Source organism: Gorilla gorilla, chromosome 20 (genome assembly GCF_029281585.2).
Source record: "Gorilla gorilla gorilla isolate KB3781 chromosome 20, NHGRI_mGorGor1-v2.1_pri, whole genome shotgun sequence".
Classification (NCBI taxonomy): Eukaryota; Metazoa; Chordata; class Mammalia; order Primates; family Hominidae; genus Gorilla; species Gorilla gorilla.
In genome coordinates, this window is record NC_073244.2 from 19,394,485 (window position 1) to 19,410,998 (window position 16,514).

At 47.7% G+C, this 16,514-nt stretch overlaps 1 protein-coding gene across 9 annotated transcripts in view; it reads right to left on the reverse strand.

Annotated features, from left to right (window-relative positions):
• Positions 1-16,514, reverse strand: part of CACNA1A (calcium voltage-gated channel subunit alpha1 A) — a 300,854-nt gene that overhangs the window by 142,220 nt on the left and 142,120 nt on the right. For all 9 annotated transcript variants that reach the window (XM_055371580.2, XM_055371577.1, XM_055371576.1 and 6 more), the window contains exon 6: positions 11,075-11,268. In XM_055371580.2, the coding sequence (XP_055227555.1) occupies positions 11,075-11,268 (194 nt within the window). The remainder of the gene's footprint in view (positions 1-11,074; positions 11,269-16,514) is intronic.

Below are 16,514 nucleotides of genomic sequence, written 5' to 3' on the forward strand. Positions count from 1 at the left end.
CCAACATGTTGAAATCCCGTCTCTGTTAAAAATACAAAAAATTGGCAGGCACAGTGGCTCACGCCTGTAATCCCGGCACTTTGGGAGGCCAAGGCTGGTGAATCATGAGCTCAGGAGATCGAGACCATCCTGGCCAACATGGTGAAACCCTGTCTTTACTAAAATACAAAAAATTAGCTGGGCGTGGTGGTGCATGCCTGTAGTCCCAGCTACTCAGGAGGCTGAGGCAGGGGAATCACTTGAACCTGGGAGTCAGAGGCTGCAGTGAGCCGAGATCGCGCCACTGTACTCCAGCCTGGCGACAGAGCAAGATTCCATCTCAAAACAAAACAAAACCCCCCAAAATTAGCTGGGTGTGGTGGCATGCGCCTGTAATCCCAGCTACTTGGGAGGTTGAGGCACAAGAATTGCTTGAACCCAGGAGATGGAGGTTGTAGTGAGCCGAGATCGCGCCACTGCACTCTAGCCTGGGTGACAGAGTGAGACGCTGTCTCAAAAAAAAAAAAAAAAAAAAAGAGAGAGACAAAGAGAGAGAGGGAAAAAGAAAGAGTCAGAGAGAGACGGATGAAGGGTAATGAATTGTGTCCAGAGCTGTGTGTGAACCCTGGCTTTGTCACTCTTGGCTAGGGGACCTTGGCAGGTCACGTCACCCCTGTGGGCCTCCGTTTCCTCATCTGGAAGATGGGGTTAAAAATATCTTTCCTCACAGGGCTGTTTTACGGATCAAGACACAATGTAAAGCTGATGCCAGGCACAGAGAAGCCCTCAGCTAAAGGCAGCCCCAAATTAACTCAAGACACCCTGGTCCTGCCAGGTCCCCGGCCCCTCCACATCCCCTCCTTGGGGGCAACCAAGAGAGGGCAGGTCCTGTACCCCATGAAGTGACCCCAATTTGCCTTGGCCCAGCTGGCAAAAAGGGGGTCAGAGACCTTCCCCTGTGAGAGTGGAGACAATTTCTGGCTTTTCTGAGCCACATGGGGCACATAGGGTGAGGGGGTCCCTGTGAAATGAGGCCACCTGTCACTAGAACAACACAGAGCCACCAGCTCTTGTCTCCAGCAAACAGTTTTGTTGCAGTACTCATGGGGTTCCCCATTCTATCCCCTTGAGCTCAGAGAAGCAGCCCTCAATCCTATTTGCTGTGGGAGGCTATAAATGGCAGAATCTGAGGATGTTGACACTGAGTGAGACAGAGCTGAATTCTGACTTTCAATCGCTGTGCACAGCTCTGGGACTCAGTTTCTTCATCTGTAAAATGGGGATATTAAAGGCCCTAGCTCAGAGGGTTTTATATTTTTACCATCAAGGAATCCCAGGCTGATGCCTAGGGAAGTAGCCAGAACAGGGTGGCACAGAGGAAGTGGCCGATCACCCATCTTGATTCCACAAGGCTACCCAGAGCCTTCTCTGGCCCAGGAAGGTCCAGGGAAGAGGCCCGTCTAGTGGGCATGGGAGCCATGTGGATACCTTGGAGCCTCCAGGTCAAGAGCAGAGATGGGCTGTGTTGATGGAGGTTTGTTTTGTAGCAGTCAGAAGTGAGTTGGACCTCACTTTTGGCACAGAATTTCCAGTAAACCTGCATTTGTAGTCCTTGGGTATGGACAGAAACTCACACCATCCCAAAGCTCTTAGGGGGTAGGTTCACCTTGAGGCCCAGCCAGTACCCCAATCCTCCTTCCTCTGAGAGGCCTGGCCTCCTAGAGCAGAGCCTCTCAACCTCAGTACTACTGACATTTTGGGCTGGGTAACTGGTTGTGATGGGGGCTGAGCCAGACACGGATGGTGAGAACTCCAGTTACCTGCTAAACTATCACCTCTTCTGAGGGGTTTTCTAGCCACAGTGACTGTGGAAGCCACTGGCAAGATTCTCTCAGTTTCAGCTTGGGGAGGAAACGCTTAGGGGTCTGTGGACAGAATTCAAGGAGTCCGTGAATTTAGATAGAAAATAATTACCCCTTTACTTCCTCTCACTTTCACTGGAAGTGGAACATTTTCTTCCATGATGATTGGAGGTGGCAAACCGCAGAATCAGTGACCCCCATCACCAACAGAAGTCACATATAGTTCACAGATATCATGCAAAGTCTTTTAAGCTTAATACTCCCATAAAATCCCAAGACTTATTCAACCCATCACTGGGACTTGTTGTTGATGTGTTATGAAGAATCACATCTCTTAAACAACATCACGACTCCTTAAAAAAAAAATTCTGGGCTGGTCACAGTGGCTCATGCCTATAATCCCAGTGACTCTGGAGGCTGGGGTGGGAGGATCACTAGAGGTCAGAAGCTTGAGGACAGCCTGGGCAATGTGTGAGAACATGTCTCTACCAAAAAAACACAATTAGCTGGGCATGATGGTGTGTGCTTATAGCCCTAGCTATTCAGGAGGTTGAGGTGGGAAGATCGCTTGAGACCAGGAGTTTGAGGCTGCAGTGAGCTATGATTGCATCATTGCACTCCAGCTTAGGAGACAGAGCAAAACCCCAAAAAACTGGGATTAGGAGTTTTTGGGAAGAACACTATATAGGCATAAAATCAAGGGTTACATAATATCCACATCCCTGGGGGATACTAATCTTCATCATTTGGTTAAAGTGGTATCTATCTGTTCCTCCGCTATAAAACTTCTATTTTCCCCTTTACCTACTCCATTCTTCGGAAATGAGTCACTAAGTCCAGCCCGCTTTCAAAGTAGGGGAGATTAGTCTCCACCTCCTGGGGCAGTAGGGAGTGAAGTTTACATACTTTAAATGGAATTCTTTTGTAAGAAAGATTTGCCTGTTTTTCATTTATCTTGTGTATTTAATAATAAAATAAAAATGATCATTTATTTACTTATGTGTTTATTTAAGAGATGGGGTCTTGCTGTTGCCCAGGCTGGAGTGCAGTGGCGGGATCATAGCTCACTGCAGCCTTAAACTGCTGGGCTCAAGCAATCCTCCTGCCTCAGCCTCCCAAGTAGCTGGAACTACAGACATGTACCACCACACCCGGCTAATTAAAAAACATTTTTTTTGAGATGTAGTTTTGCTCTTGTTGCCCAGGCTGGAGTGTAATGGTGTGATCTCAGCTCACTGCAACCTCTGTTTCCCAGGTTCATATGATTCTTCTGCCTCAGCCTCCTGTGTAGCTGGGACTACAGGTGTGTGCCACCATGCCTGGCTAATTTTTGTATTTTTAGTAGAGATGGGGTTTCACCCTGTTGGCCAGGCTGGTCTTGAACTCCTGACCTCGTGATCCACCCGCCTCGGCCTCCCAAAGTGCTGGGATTACAGGCGTGAGCCACTGCATCCGGCTAATTAAAAAAATAATTTTTTTTTAAGATGAGTCTTGCTATGTTTCCCAGGCTGGTCTTGAACTCCTTGTCTCAAACAATCCTCCCACCTCAGCTTCCTAAGTAGCTGGGATTACAGATGTGAGCCACCAAGCCTGGCCATTTATTATTGATGTATCAATCAACCAATTATTTATTTATTTTAGTGTGACTCTCTGGACAGATTATGTAAGATAAGGACACCTAGGACACCGTTTGCCCAAGAAAGATTCATTCTCCTCCCTTTCTCCCTGCCTCCTGGTCTAGGAATGACCCGAGACCTTCTTTTTTCTCCCCCCTAACCATTTAGCAAGACAAGTTTAATTGGCTCACGCCAATTTGGGAGGCTGAGGTTGGTGGATCACTTGAACTTACGAGTTCGAGACCAGCCTGGCCAACATGATGAAACCCCGTTTTTACTAAAAATACAAAAAATTAGCTGACCATGCTGGTGCATGCCTATAGTCCCAGCTACTTGGGAGGATGAGGCAGGAGAATTGCTTGAACCCCAGAGGTGAGCCGAGTGAGCCAAGATCGCACCACTGCACTCCAGCCTGGGCAACATAGTGAGACTCTATCTCAAAAAAAAAAAAAAGTAAACTGTGATCATCATAGAGAAATTTGAAGATACAAAGAAGTATTGAGAATATCAAGATTCCTAAATCCCACCACCCGAAGGTCAGCTTGGTACAGTGTCTTCCAGTTTTTCTTTACTTACATTTTCATATTTGTACATTTGAGATCATAAGGTTTACCTCCCCTTGACTCCTTTTTAAAAACTCATTTTCCCCTCTTATCATTTCTTCTTTTCTAGACAGGGTGAGCTGCCACTGTTCTCCATGCTGGGAATGCTCTTTCCAAAACATCTGCCTGGCTTCCTCCTTCTCTGCTCAAACATCACCTCCTCTTAGGAGCCCTCCCTGATTGGCTGACCTAGACTAGGGAACCATGCATCACTTCTTCTCTTGTGCAGCTTTCGCTCTGTTGCCCAGGCTGGAGTGCAGTGGCATGATCACAGCTCACTGCAACCTCCACCTCCTGGGCTCAATCGATTTTCCTGCCTCAGCCTCCCAAGTAGCTGGGATTACAGGCGCCCGCCACCATGCCTGGCTAATTTTTGCATTTTTAGTAGAGATGAGGTTTCGCCATGTTGGCCAGGCTGGTCTCAAACTCCTGACCTCAGGTGATCTGCCTGCCTTGGCCTCCCAAAGTGCTGGGATTATAGGTGTGAGCCACCATGCCTGGCCTCCTTGATCCCTGTTTAAAAACTTGTTTCTCCCACTCATCATTATTTTTTGTTGTGTTTTTTGACAGGGTTTCACTCTGTTGCCCAGGCTGGAGTGCAGTGGCGTGATCACGGCTTATTGCCACCTCTGACTCCAGGGCTCAAGTGATCCTATCCTCCTGTCTCAGCCTCCTGAGTAGCTGGGACTACAGATGTACGCCACTATGCCTGGCTGATTTTTGTATTTTTGTTTTTTTTTTTTTTTGTAGAGATTGGGTTTCACTGTGTTGCCCAGGCTGGCCTCAAACTCTTGGGCTCAAGTGATCCCCCCATCTCAGACTCCCAAATTGCTGGAATTACAGGCATGAACCACTGCACCCAGCACCCCCCCACTCATCATTATATGGTGAGCCTTTCCCCTGTATCCTTAATATTCTCCCAGCAGACGATTTTTAATGATGACATAATATGCCATCATACGGAAGGACCATACGGTATTTAACTGATCTCCTATTGTCAGGCTTTCAATTGCTTCCAGTTTTGTTCTAATTTTGTAAATAACTCTGGGATGCATATCCTGATATAAACCTTCAACAGCATCGCTGATTAGTTGAGCTTAGATTTCTTCAAAAGGCATTTAAACCAGGAAGCCAAGGGAGAAAAACAAGAAACGAATACAAAATCTGGAAGGGAATCAAACACATCCTGTAGGTGAGCTGCCACTGTTCTCCATGCTGAGAATGCTGTTTCCAAAACATCTGCCTGGCTCCCTCCTTCTCTGCTCAAACATCACCTCCTCTGAGAAGCCCTCCCTGATTGCCTGACCTAGACTAGGGAACCACCCATCACTTGTTCTCTTGTGTAGCTTTCGTTCCTATTGGGCTTCCCATAGTACATACACATTTGCTTAGTGTCTCCTGTTTTCTGGGTGATTATTTATCATGTTTACCGTTTGCATCTGTCTCTCCTACCAGGGTGGAGATTTTAGTCTGTCTTCTTCGTTGCAGTGTCTCCAATCACCTAATCATTGCCCGGCACACAGTAGGTGCTCAATAAATGATTACTGGATAACTGAAAGGATGTTAAGAGAATAAATGTGGTGCCAGGATCTTACAAAGGGCTGCCTACCCAGGTGGGCAGCCTCTGCGGTACATCTGTGTCCATGGATTCCAAGACGCTTGGAGCGACTGTCTAGACTCTCCGTTGATCTCAACTACCAGCTTGTTCAGAGCTGGGTAAATGGAGTTGGCTGGCAAGGCCACACCCACTGGCTTCAGCTCCAGCACCAGTCATGGAGGACAAAGATTTCCAGACACTCTGCTTGCCTATGGCCAAACAGATCGAGGCGCATTCTAGGACAGACCCAGGGCAGGGCTAGCCCAAGGGAGATGGCTGGGCACGAAGGCAGAACCCAAGAGTGCTCCAACGCAGCAGCTGTGTCCTCCTCAGCAGAAACTCAAAGATGGGCACCTTAGCCCCTGCACCCTGGCATTGACAGACGCTACTCGTTGTTTTAGGGGTAGAGAGAGGGGTTATCTCACTTTGGGAAGCCCCAGACAAGAGTTCACATGCAAGTCGTTTTATTTAGGAGGAGTTATAAATGGAATTGCGTCCTCCTGCTACACACACAAAAATGTTTAAGTCCTAACCCCCTGGTACCTCAGAATGTGATCTTATTTGGAAATAGGGTAATTGCAGACATAATTAGTTAAAATTAGGTTGGACTGGAGTAGGGTAGGTTCTGATCCAATACAACTAATGTCCTTCTAAGAAGAGGAGAAGACACACACACGAAGGGAGGATGCTTTTTTTTTTCTTTTTTTTTTTTTTGAGACGGAGTCTCATTCTGTCGCCCAGGCTGGAGTGCAGTGGTATAATCTTGGCTCACTGCAACCTCCACCTCCCGGGTTCAAGTGATTCTCCTGCCTCAGCCTCCCAAGTGGCTGGGATTACAGGCACCCGCCCACCACACCTGGCTAATTTTTGTATCTTTAGTAGAGATGGGGTTTCACCATGTTGGCCCGGCTGGTCTCAAACTCCTGACCTCAAGTGATCTGCCTGCCTTGGCCTCCCAAAGTGCTGGGATTACAGGCGTGAGCCATTGTGCCTGGGCTGGGAGGATGCTATTAGATGACAGAAGACTGGAATGGAGAATGAAGGCTCTAGAAGCCAAGGAATCCCAAAGATTGTGGGAAACCAGCAAAAGCCAGGAAGAAGCAAAGAAGGATCCTCCCCCGGAGGCTTTTGAGGGGCGTGTTGTCAGCTCTGCTAACATCTTGGGGTTGGACTCCTGGCTTCCAGAACTGTCAGACCATAAATTCCTGTTGTTTTAAGCTACCCAGTCTGTGGTGCTTCATTATAGCAGCCCCAGGAAATAAATCTAAAAGTTCATCCCAGGAAATACCAGACAGGAAAGGGAAGGTGGCAAGTGAAGGGTGTGTACGGGACCAGGTTAACCCTGCGGGCAACCAGAGCCTGATCCCACTGGAGAGATGCAGGGCAGAGCAAAACGCCCGACGGGGAGGGAGCTGGGGTATTTATCCACTGACTTCTCCAGGCACTGGCTGGGGGCTGCTCCTAGGGGTTGTCCATGCAGGCCAGGTGATCACAGCAGCCCCAGAGAGAGGCAGAGAGTGACAGCTGATTGCAGTATAAGGCATCCCCGTCCTCAAGGAACCTTGGTCTTCTGGCCCAGGGTTTCCTGACAGACACCTTACTGACATTTGGGCCTGGATCATTCTCTATGGTGGGGCAGAGGTGGGGGATGCTGTGCATTGTAGAATGTTGAGTAGCATTCGTGGCCTTTACCCACTTGATGCCAATAGCATCCTCCTTCTTCCCATCCAGTTGTGACAACCAAAAACGTCTGCAGCCACTGCCAAGTGTCCCCTGGGGGCAGAAATCATCCCTGGGCGAGAAGCTGTGTTCTAGGTTCACATTAGGGCCAAATCATTGCATGGGCTGCTAACCAAAGGACGAGGGTGGGATGTAAATGTGTGGAAAGTGCTAGAAAGCTACTCTGAGTTAGTGGTTAACAGCAGGGACAGGGAGGGGAATAAAGTAAGACCTCTCACACCTCACTCCACTTCCTCAGGCACTGCTGGAGCTGTTATAATGAAAAATTCATGCACACTTCTAAAAGGAACACCATGCAGAATGGGGAATTTGACTTACACGGAGGTCACCCCGGGCCAGGATCAGTTCTAAACACTTCATGCGAACCCACCTTACTTAGTCCTCATGCCTTGTGAGGTGGGACTATGCTTCTCTTCGTTTTGCACATGTGGAAATAGTGGCACAGAGAGGCCAAGCACCTTGCCGAAGGCTGCACAGCAAGGAAGTGGAAGAGTCGGAAGGAACCCAGACAGGCTGACACCTGAGTCTCTGCTCTTAACCACTCAGTTTGTGTCCCCAGAGGTGGCTTAGCTCTAAGCTTAGAGGCTTCCAGGGCAAACACCCATTGGACAATGATGTTTATAACCGAGCCCTCTGGAAATCACGCTTCCTGTCCCACCACTGGGCACGCCCCCAGCATCTTAATCTGAACCCCCAGACGCTTTCTCTGGTCATCCAACCCTGTGACATATCCCTTTTTTATGCTCACAATTTTTTTCAGCTCCCATTCCCCACTCCCATTCTCTCCCTGAGTTCCCAGCCTTCTCCATTTCCCAGTCTCTTTCCCTCTCAGGAGGGTTCATTTCCTGCTGGAGCCTCCTCTCACACCAGCCTTGCAAAGTAAAAACCTAGAACCCACAAAAATTCCCCAGCGAGTTTTGGCCAATTGGGCTGACCCTTTGTCCAAGCTGTTTGCAGGTGAGGGCCAAGAGAGGGCCTGAGCTCGGATCTGCTGCCTGTTCCCAGAGATGCTACACTCAGACGAGGTTTTCATGCAAATTAGAACACCATGTCCCTTCCCCACATCCTTTTTTCTGTCAATAAATTATCAGGATAACAGTAGAAATCGTATGTTGTCTATGATATGAATGACATTCTTGTGCAGTGCGTGACAGGCGCAACTGTTCATGTGGCTCCTTTTGCTGCCTACTCCCAACTAAAACGGGCCTTTGTTGATCAGGATTACAAGGATGAGTTTTTGCAAATCTCCCTCCACCCACAAGTGGGGAAATTCCTTAACCCATTTATGCCGGAGGTTGCAATTTTTGTGTGTGTGAAAAATCAGACCTTAGTGATGACCTTGAGCAGCAGGATGTAAATAATTCCCGCAGGATTAGCATTCCAATCATGGAACACTAGGCATAAATCGGTTGTTAAGGAACATACACTAGGACCAAGAGGAAAGTTCAGCTTCTCTATGTACAGGAGGAGGAAGCCAGGTATTGCTCCCGGGGCAGGCCAACCACTGGCCTAAACTTCAATGGTAATTTCAGCCCTTAGGGCAGGTGAAGAGGAGACCTCCACTGGTCAACAGAGCTGTGTGTACGGAGCAGCCCCAGAGTGCTCTATGGGGTCACTACAGTTGTGGCATCCTTGTGTTTGATCCTGAATCCTTGGCTCTGCCCCACTCCAGCTGCTGACAAGTGACCTGCCTGGGGACTGCTTACCTGCATAGTAGGTGAGGGAAGGTGAACTGTGGTGAGGACAGAGTGGGGTTTAAAACTTGCACACCTAAATATCTATCAAAATTATAAATGCATTTAGGCTGGGTGCAGTGGCTCACACCTGTAATCCTAGCACTTTGGGAGGCTGAGGCAGGAGGATTGCTTGAGGCCAGGAGTCTGAGAGCAGCCTGGGAAACATAGTGAGACCCCATCTCTATAAAATTGTTCTTAAAAATTAGCTAGGTATGGTGGTATGTGCCCGTGGTCCCAGCTACTCAGGAGGCTGGGGTGGGAGGATCACCTGAGCCCAGGAGTTTAAGGCTGCAGTGAGCTATGATTACACCACTGCGCTCCAGCCTGGACGACAGAGGGAGACCTTGTCTCTAAAAAAACGAAACAAAAATCTTCCCCAAAAATAAAATTATAAATGCATTTAGTCTTTGATCCTGCAATCCCACTTCTGGGAATGGAGACCCTCCAACCCCCTAGCTATATCTGCAAAAGTATGAAGAGGTACGTGCAACATGCTCCTGGCAGAGCTGCATCATGTTCAATGTCAGTGGACAGGAAGCCAGTCAAGCATTTCTCTTAATGGCAAACAAATAAAACTACGGGCAGCCACACAATAGAATGCTATGCAGCTATGCAAAAGAATAAAGAAGGCCAGGCGTGGTGGCTCACGCCTGTAATCCCAGCACTTTGGGAGGCAGAGGCAGGAGGATCGCTTGAGCCCAGGAGTTCCAGACCTGCCTGGGCAACATGGAAGAACCCTGTCTCTACAAAAATTAGCTGGGCATACTAGTGTGCACCCGTGAAGAGACTGTCCATGTCCTGCAGTGGAAAGATCTCCAGAACGTGTGGTTATGAGAAAACAAAAATCACAGAATTGAACAGCATGTATAGAATGCTACTCCTTGGGATAAGAAAGAGGGGGAGGATATAGATTCGATTATGCTTATAATTATAATTGCATAAATAAACATTGGAAGGATATTCTGAAGAACTAAATGGGCTGCATATTGTGGGAAGAGGAAATAGCATGCAAGTGGGGGCAGGGATACATCTTTCCAGAAACATCCCTAACATTTTTAAGATCTAGGGCAAGAGTACAAAAGCAGACCACATACTACGGGGAAATATTTAAAAGGTAACTAAATAAAACACGCTGTGTGCTTCGACTTTGCAAATATACCTTCCTTTGGAAGGTCAGGGTGGAATTTAGAATCCGGATATCTGCACTGGGTCAAGGTGTGGGGAGAGCCAGCCCTGTCCTGTCCCTTTCTCTTCTTAGTCATGGCTCTGTCCTGCCAGAGGGGCTCCACACATATGTGTGGTCATTCCAGCTTGTACATCCAAGCTCTGGCCACATTTGTGTCAACAGCCACCCCTCGGATGTCCTTGGCCCTCAGGTGGGTTACAAACAGATCCATATGAGAATTGCACGCAAGTTCATGGAATCTGGCCATGGGCAGGGAATTCCAGGGTCCTGGTAACTCAAAACATGGTCTACAAAGTGGGGCACAAGCTCTTGGTAGACACATCCCCTTGGCTCCAGGAACTTCTCATCCCACGGGGAGTGGTATGGCTGGAGAAGGGCTGGGTGAGCCTCAGGGCAGGGACCCCTTGCCTACGTCCAAAGATACTACTCTATCTTTTATCTGTGTTGGTTTTTGGAACACATAACCTTTCCGTATTCAAAAATCTAAAATTATATCTAAACACTTGCACAATGAAAAATGATGTTGCATCTGGGGGCCCTCCAGACTTCTATGCCCTATAGTTAGAGTTCTGCTCATGAGCCCCTGTAATCTTCAAAAGCCTGAGCCTCAGGCCAGCTTCAGTGGGGCTGTGTTGTCCTTGGGCTGCCTTTCCCAGCTCAGGGTCCCTCCATTGCAGCCTCGGAGTCTCACTGGTCCCAGGAGGCCACCTCCCTGAGACTCTGATTGTCCACACACACTGTCCCAGCATCACTTACATTGTAGAGGAGATCAGTCCACCCTTCCATGGTTATGCACTGGAAAACAGTCAGCACTGCAAACAGGATGTTGTCGAACTGAGTGATCCCATTGTTGGGCCCTTCCCAGTAGGGCTGACATTTGGTCCCATTGGGGCAGGTGCGGGCGGGCTCTTCTGTCCCACATGGAGCCGGAGACTCACCCTGAATGTCATCTACAAAAGGGAAGGGGAGAAAAGTCAGGGGAAGGAGCAGGGAAAACCAGCTCTGAGAAATAGGGACCAGTGACTCTATAATGCTGTTGGAATGAATAACTTTTGGGACAAACATGATCAGTCTTCAAAGAGATCAATGTTTGGCTTTGGGGGTCTATTATTTGTTTTCTATTGATTAATTTCTTCTCTGAGCTTTACTACTTTTCTCTTTCTGTTTTCCATGAGTTTTTTTTTCTATTCTTTTCCTAAACTTTTGAGATGGATGGATTAACTGCCTTTAAGGCTATAAATTGCCTTTAAGTGTGGCTTTACCTGCATCTCAAAATTTTGTCATGCATTATCATTATTGTTCAAGTAAAACATTTTCTAATTTCCATTATTATTTCTTCTTTGACCTATGGGTAATTTAGATGTATTTGTTTTTTAAAAAAACTTATTAGGTGTGTGTGTGTGTGTGTGTGTATATATATATATATATATATATATATGAAGACAGAGGGGAGAGGGAGACAGGGAGAGAACGGGGGGAGAGAGAGAGTGAGAGAGAAGTATAAAACAGTATAATGATTCACCATGTACCTATCACCAATTTAGACACTTACCTATTTACTTCTGGCAAATTTTGTTTCATCTACTCCTCTGTATCCCCTCCAAACACTTTGCCTTGCCACTAGAATTTTTTTTTTTTTTTTTTTTTTTGAGACGGAGTCTCATTCTGTCACCCAGGCTGGAGTGCAATGGCATGATCTCACCTCACTACAATCTCCAACTCCCAGGTTCAAGGGATTCTCCTGCCTCAGGCTCCCAAGTAGCTGGGATTATAGGTGGCCACCACCACACCTGGATAATCTTTGTATTTTTAGTGGAGATGGGGTTTCACCATGTTGGCCAGGCTGGTCTCGAACTCCTGACCTCAAGTGATCCGCCCGCCTCGGCTTCCAAAGTGCTGGGATTACAGGCGTGAGCCACTGCACCCAGCCTAGAATATTTTTAAAGCAAAGCTCAGACAACATATCATTTCATCCATAAATGAGAGGCATGTCTCTTAATCTGCAAACACTTTTAGAGTTCTCTTTTTGTTACTGATTTCCAGCTTAATTGCATTACGGTCAGAAAATACGTTTTGTATTTGTATTTTTTTCAGCTTTTTGACCTCTGTTGAGACAAACTTTATGGTCCATAATATAGTCAGTTTTAGTAAACGTGCCGTGTGCATGGTGCAGCTGGTAAGTGCAGCCTTCTTCCGACATCCATTAGGACAAATTTGTCAAGCGCATTGTGTTATTCTCCTATAAGCCTTGCTGATTTTTTTCTTCTTGGGATGTACTGGGCTCAGGGAGCTGTTCTGGGGGTGAGGGACACCAGTACACACAGTTCCTACCCTTGCCTAAGGGTAAGGAACAGGAGCTGAGCTTTCTCCCCAAATAGCAGGAGGCAGGCTGTGAAAATGCCACAAGGAGAGAGAAATGTGCCAATAGACACCCCTTTTGCTGGAAACCAAAGACAGCTTCCTGGGGAGGTGACAGTCAGGCTGAACGCTAAAGGTCAGTCCAAATCTTGAGGTATTGATGGGGTAGGGAGGCAGGAAAGCTCACATCTGGGAGTGTCCTCATTTTACCAGCACAGCGGGTCTGAGAGGACTTTATTCTGTGAGCGATGCTTTTGAAGGTTTTCAAAGACGACCGTGGCATTGTCGGACAAGAAAACAAACAGCTGAGTGTGTGTAAACTCAAGCTTCCTACTCAACAAAAATATCTCTCAATGTATGTGGTACAGACTTTGCAGCACCAATTCTCTGCTCCCTTGACTGAGCACACAGCAGAGGGAAATAAACCAATGCTGAATGAATGAATCTTGTTGGCCTTTCAAGCTCTGGCTGAATAGAAACTCCAAGTCTAGCCTCGCCATGAATTTAAGTTGTTGGAAACGCCTTCCTCACTTATGCTGGACTTGGTACATGAACTATTATTCGATAAATACAGGTTGGAAGGCAAAAATCTTTTAAACATAAGGCTCAGGGCAGAGACCAAAATAAATCCACGGGTTCCTATAATAAATGAGAACTATCGTTTAGCATGGCACCTGTGCCTGGAATCTTCTCTGTCTCCACGCCATGTCCAAGTCTGGCTCAATTCCCACCCTCCACGTAGCCTCTTTGTGTAGCCCAGTTAACACAGCCCCAGTCCCTCCCTCCCTCCCTTCCTTCCTTCCTTCTTTCCTTCTTTCCTTCCTCTCTCTTTTTTTTTTTTTGAGACAGGGTCTCACTTTGTCACCCAGGCTGGAGTGCAGGCACCATCATAGCTTACTGCAGCCTTGCAGCCTCCAATTCCTGGGCTCAAGTGATCCTTCTTCCTCAGCCTCCTGAGTAGCTAGGACTACAGACATGTACCACCACTCATGGCTAATTTTTAAATTTTTTTATTTTGAGATGAAATCTCACTCTGTTGCCCAAGCTGGAGTGCAGTAGCGTGATCTCGGCTCACTGTAACCTCTACGTCCCAGGTTCAAGTGATTCTCCTGCCTCAGCCTCTCAAGTATGTGGTACTACAGGCACACGCCACCATGCCTGGCTAATTTTTTTTTTTTTTTTTGTATTTTTAGTAGAGACGGGGTTTCACTATGTTGGCCAGGCTGGTCTTGAACTCCTGACCTTTTGATCTGCCTGCCTCGGCCTCCCAAAGTGCTGGGATTACGGGCGTGAGCCACTGTACCCGGCCAATTTTTAAATTTTTATTTTAGCAGAGACAGGGTCTGGCTATGTTGCCTAGGCTGGTCTCAAACTAACGGCCTCAAGGGATACTCCCACCTCAGCCTCTCAAAGTGCTGGGATTACAGGTGTGAGCCACTGCACCTGGCCCCTTTCAGGCATACAATAGCTACTGAATTTTCATATTTAGGGGGGCGTGGGTATAATCACACATTAGCCTTCACTGTTAAAAATGGCTGCAAATGAGGGGTCTTGTTTCCTCTAACTACTTTGGAAGCTCTTAGAAAGCAGGAAGCCTTCCACTTTATCTTTGCTTCCTTCTAAGCGATTGGCACGGTGCTGGGCACACAGGAACTGGGCTCCCGACACTGAGGAATGCTACTGAAAACGGGTCTATCTTTAGCAGCTTTGCAATCCCCCTCAACCCCCCAACCACCAACACGAAACACTCTGAGCGTTGCTTCTAGAAAAACAAGCGTCCAGAGTGTCTGAGGAATTCGGTTATAAATACATTTTAAAATTAACCCACTGCCTGGGTGTCTGTATATATCTGTCTCTTACTCACACGTCTTATATTTTTAATCGTGAGCTAGCTTTTCAGTCTTTCTCCTAAATCGAGGCTTCCTCCCCTCTGGTGGCACCACCCACATCTGTCCCCTCAAAACCCCACTCGGACCCAAGCCAACCCCATGGCCTCTTCTCCTTTAGCTAGTGTAGGGTAGAAAAAAATAAAATAAAACTTCACAGAAACCTAGGATCCAGGAGTCCTGGTTTCTCTGCTCACGGCTGATTTTTCCAAGAGGCCCTGCCCCATATTCATTCTCTCTCTCTCTCTCTCTCTCTGTCTCTCTCTCTCTCTCTCTCTCTCTCTCGCATTTCCGCCTGGGTGACGAGGCCAGGAGCAGAAATAGCTCTGCCTCAATTAACACCTTCTTCATCGGGGAAAGAAATAATTAGGACATTCCATATTGAGCAAACTTCACAAGCCCAGGAGAGGAGACAGGAGGAGCAAGAGAAAAAGAGGGGGAAAAAAAAAAAAAAACAAAACCCACAAAAAAACCCAAACCTCCAACCATTGCAAATAAACCTTCCCCAGTGGGTTTTCCCTCCCCCTGGGGAGGAGTGGGGAGGGAGGGCTCAGGGGCTGCCTCTGCGGATCCACTTGGGGGTCACTGGGTGGAGAGGGTGGGTGGAAATCCACTCCCAGACAGAATCTTCTTCTGTGGCTGCCTTTCCCAAATAAGTGGCCTGAAACCTCTTTCTCTGCCCGCCTGGGTTCCCCTTTGGGCTTCTTGATTCCTTCTATCCACTCCTTCAATTCACAGCTCCCTTGACCCAAATCATCAGAACCAGAACTGCCATTCAGTCTGTCTGCACCCAGACGGCCAGTGGTCCAAATATTGAAATACTGAAGGCATCCCTTCCTACTTGATTCCATTTCATTCTGGAGCTTTAGAGAGCAAGCAGCTAGAGTTTGGACAGGCAAAGATTTAACTGAAAACGTATCCAAGGGCTATTTGGTTCCTGAGTGTGGATCGTGGTGGACACACTGCTTCCACACTGCTGGTTCAGAGCTGAGCCCTGGGAGAGTGTCTCTGTGCTGCCTGGCTTTTCCGGGGCTCACCCTACCCCTAGACCCAGCCACTGAAGGGTTAATGTGGGCATAGTCAGGGAGGGGCAGAATGCTGCTGAGTGCTAGGTTCTGATTGGTTGGTGCCAGGACTCCCAATTGGGGTATCTCTGGCACATCCTGCGGGTTGGGGGAGACCAGGAGGACTCATCCAGTACTCTCACCCAGCACTCAGGGCAGAGAACAAAATAAATCCATGGGTTCCTATAATAAATGAGAACTATCGTTTAGCATGGCACCTGTGCCTGGAATCTTCTCTGTCTCTCACCTTCCACAAGGTACCACTCACAATGCATTGAGGCAATAACCCTTTTCTGGCCCAACTCTCCCCACTTCTTGCTTGCTTTAGAAGTCAGGACTGGTCGAGGTCTGAAAGCACCCAGAATACCTGTTCCACTCAGCCAGATGTGCCAGGCATTAATTCCCACTCTAGGAGCAGTCCTCACCAATGTCAAAAAGAAGCCAGTGTATAAATACCCCAGCTCCCTTGCCCCTTGGCTGGGACGGCTCTGAGGTGTGTGTTCTTTTTTTACTTATATTTTTATTTATTTATTTGAGATGGAGTCTCACTCTTTCGCCAGGCTGGAGTGCAGTGGTGTGATCTTGGCTCACTGCAACTTCTGCCTCCCGGGTTCAAGTGATTCTCCTGCCTCAGCCTCCTGAGTAATTGGGACTACAGGTGCCTGCCACCACACCCAGCTAATTTTTGTATTTTTTAGTACAGATGGGGTTTCACCATGTTGGCCAGGACGGTCTCTGACTCCTGATCTCAGGTGATCCACCCGCCTTGGCCCCCCAAAGTGCTGGGATTACAGGCGTGAGCCACCGTGACCAGCTGAATTGTGTGTTCTTTGCTGTCTCCCAGAGGTGCCCAGGGGGATCCAGTCCCAGTTTTAAGTGATAACCCGC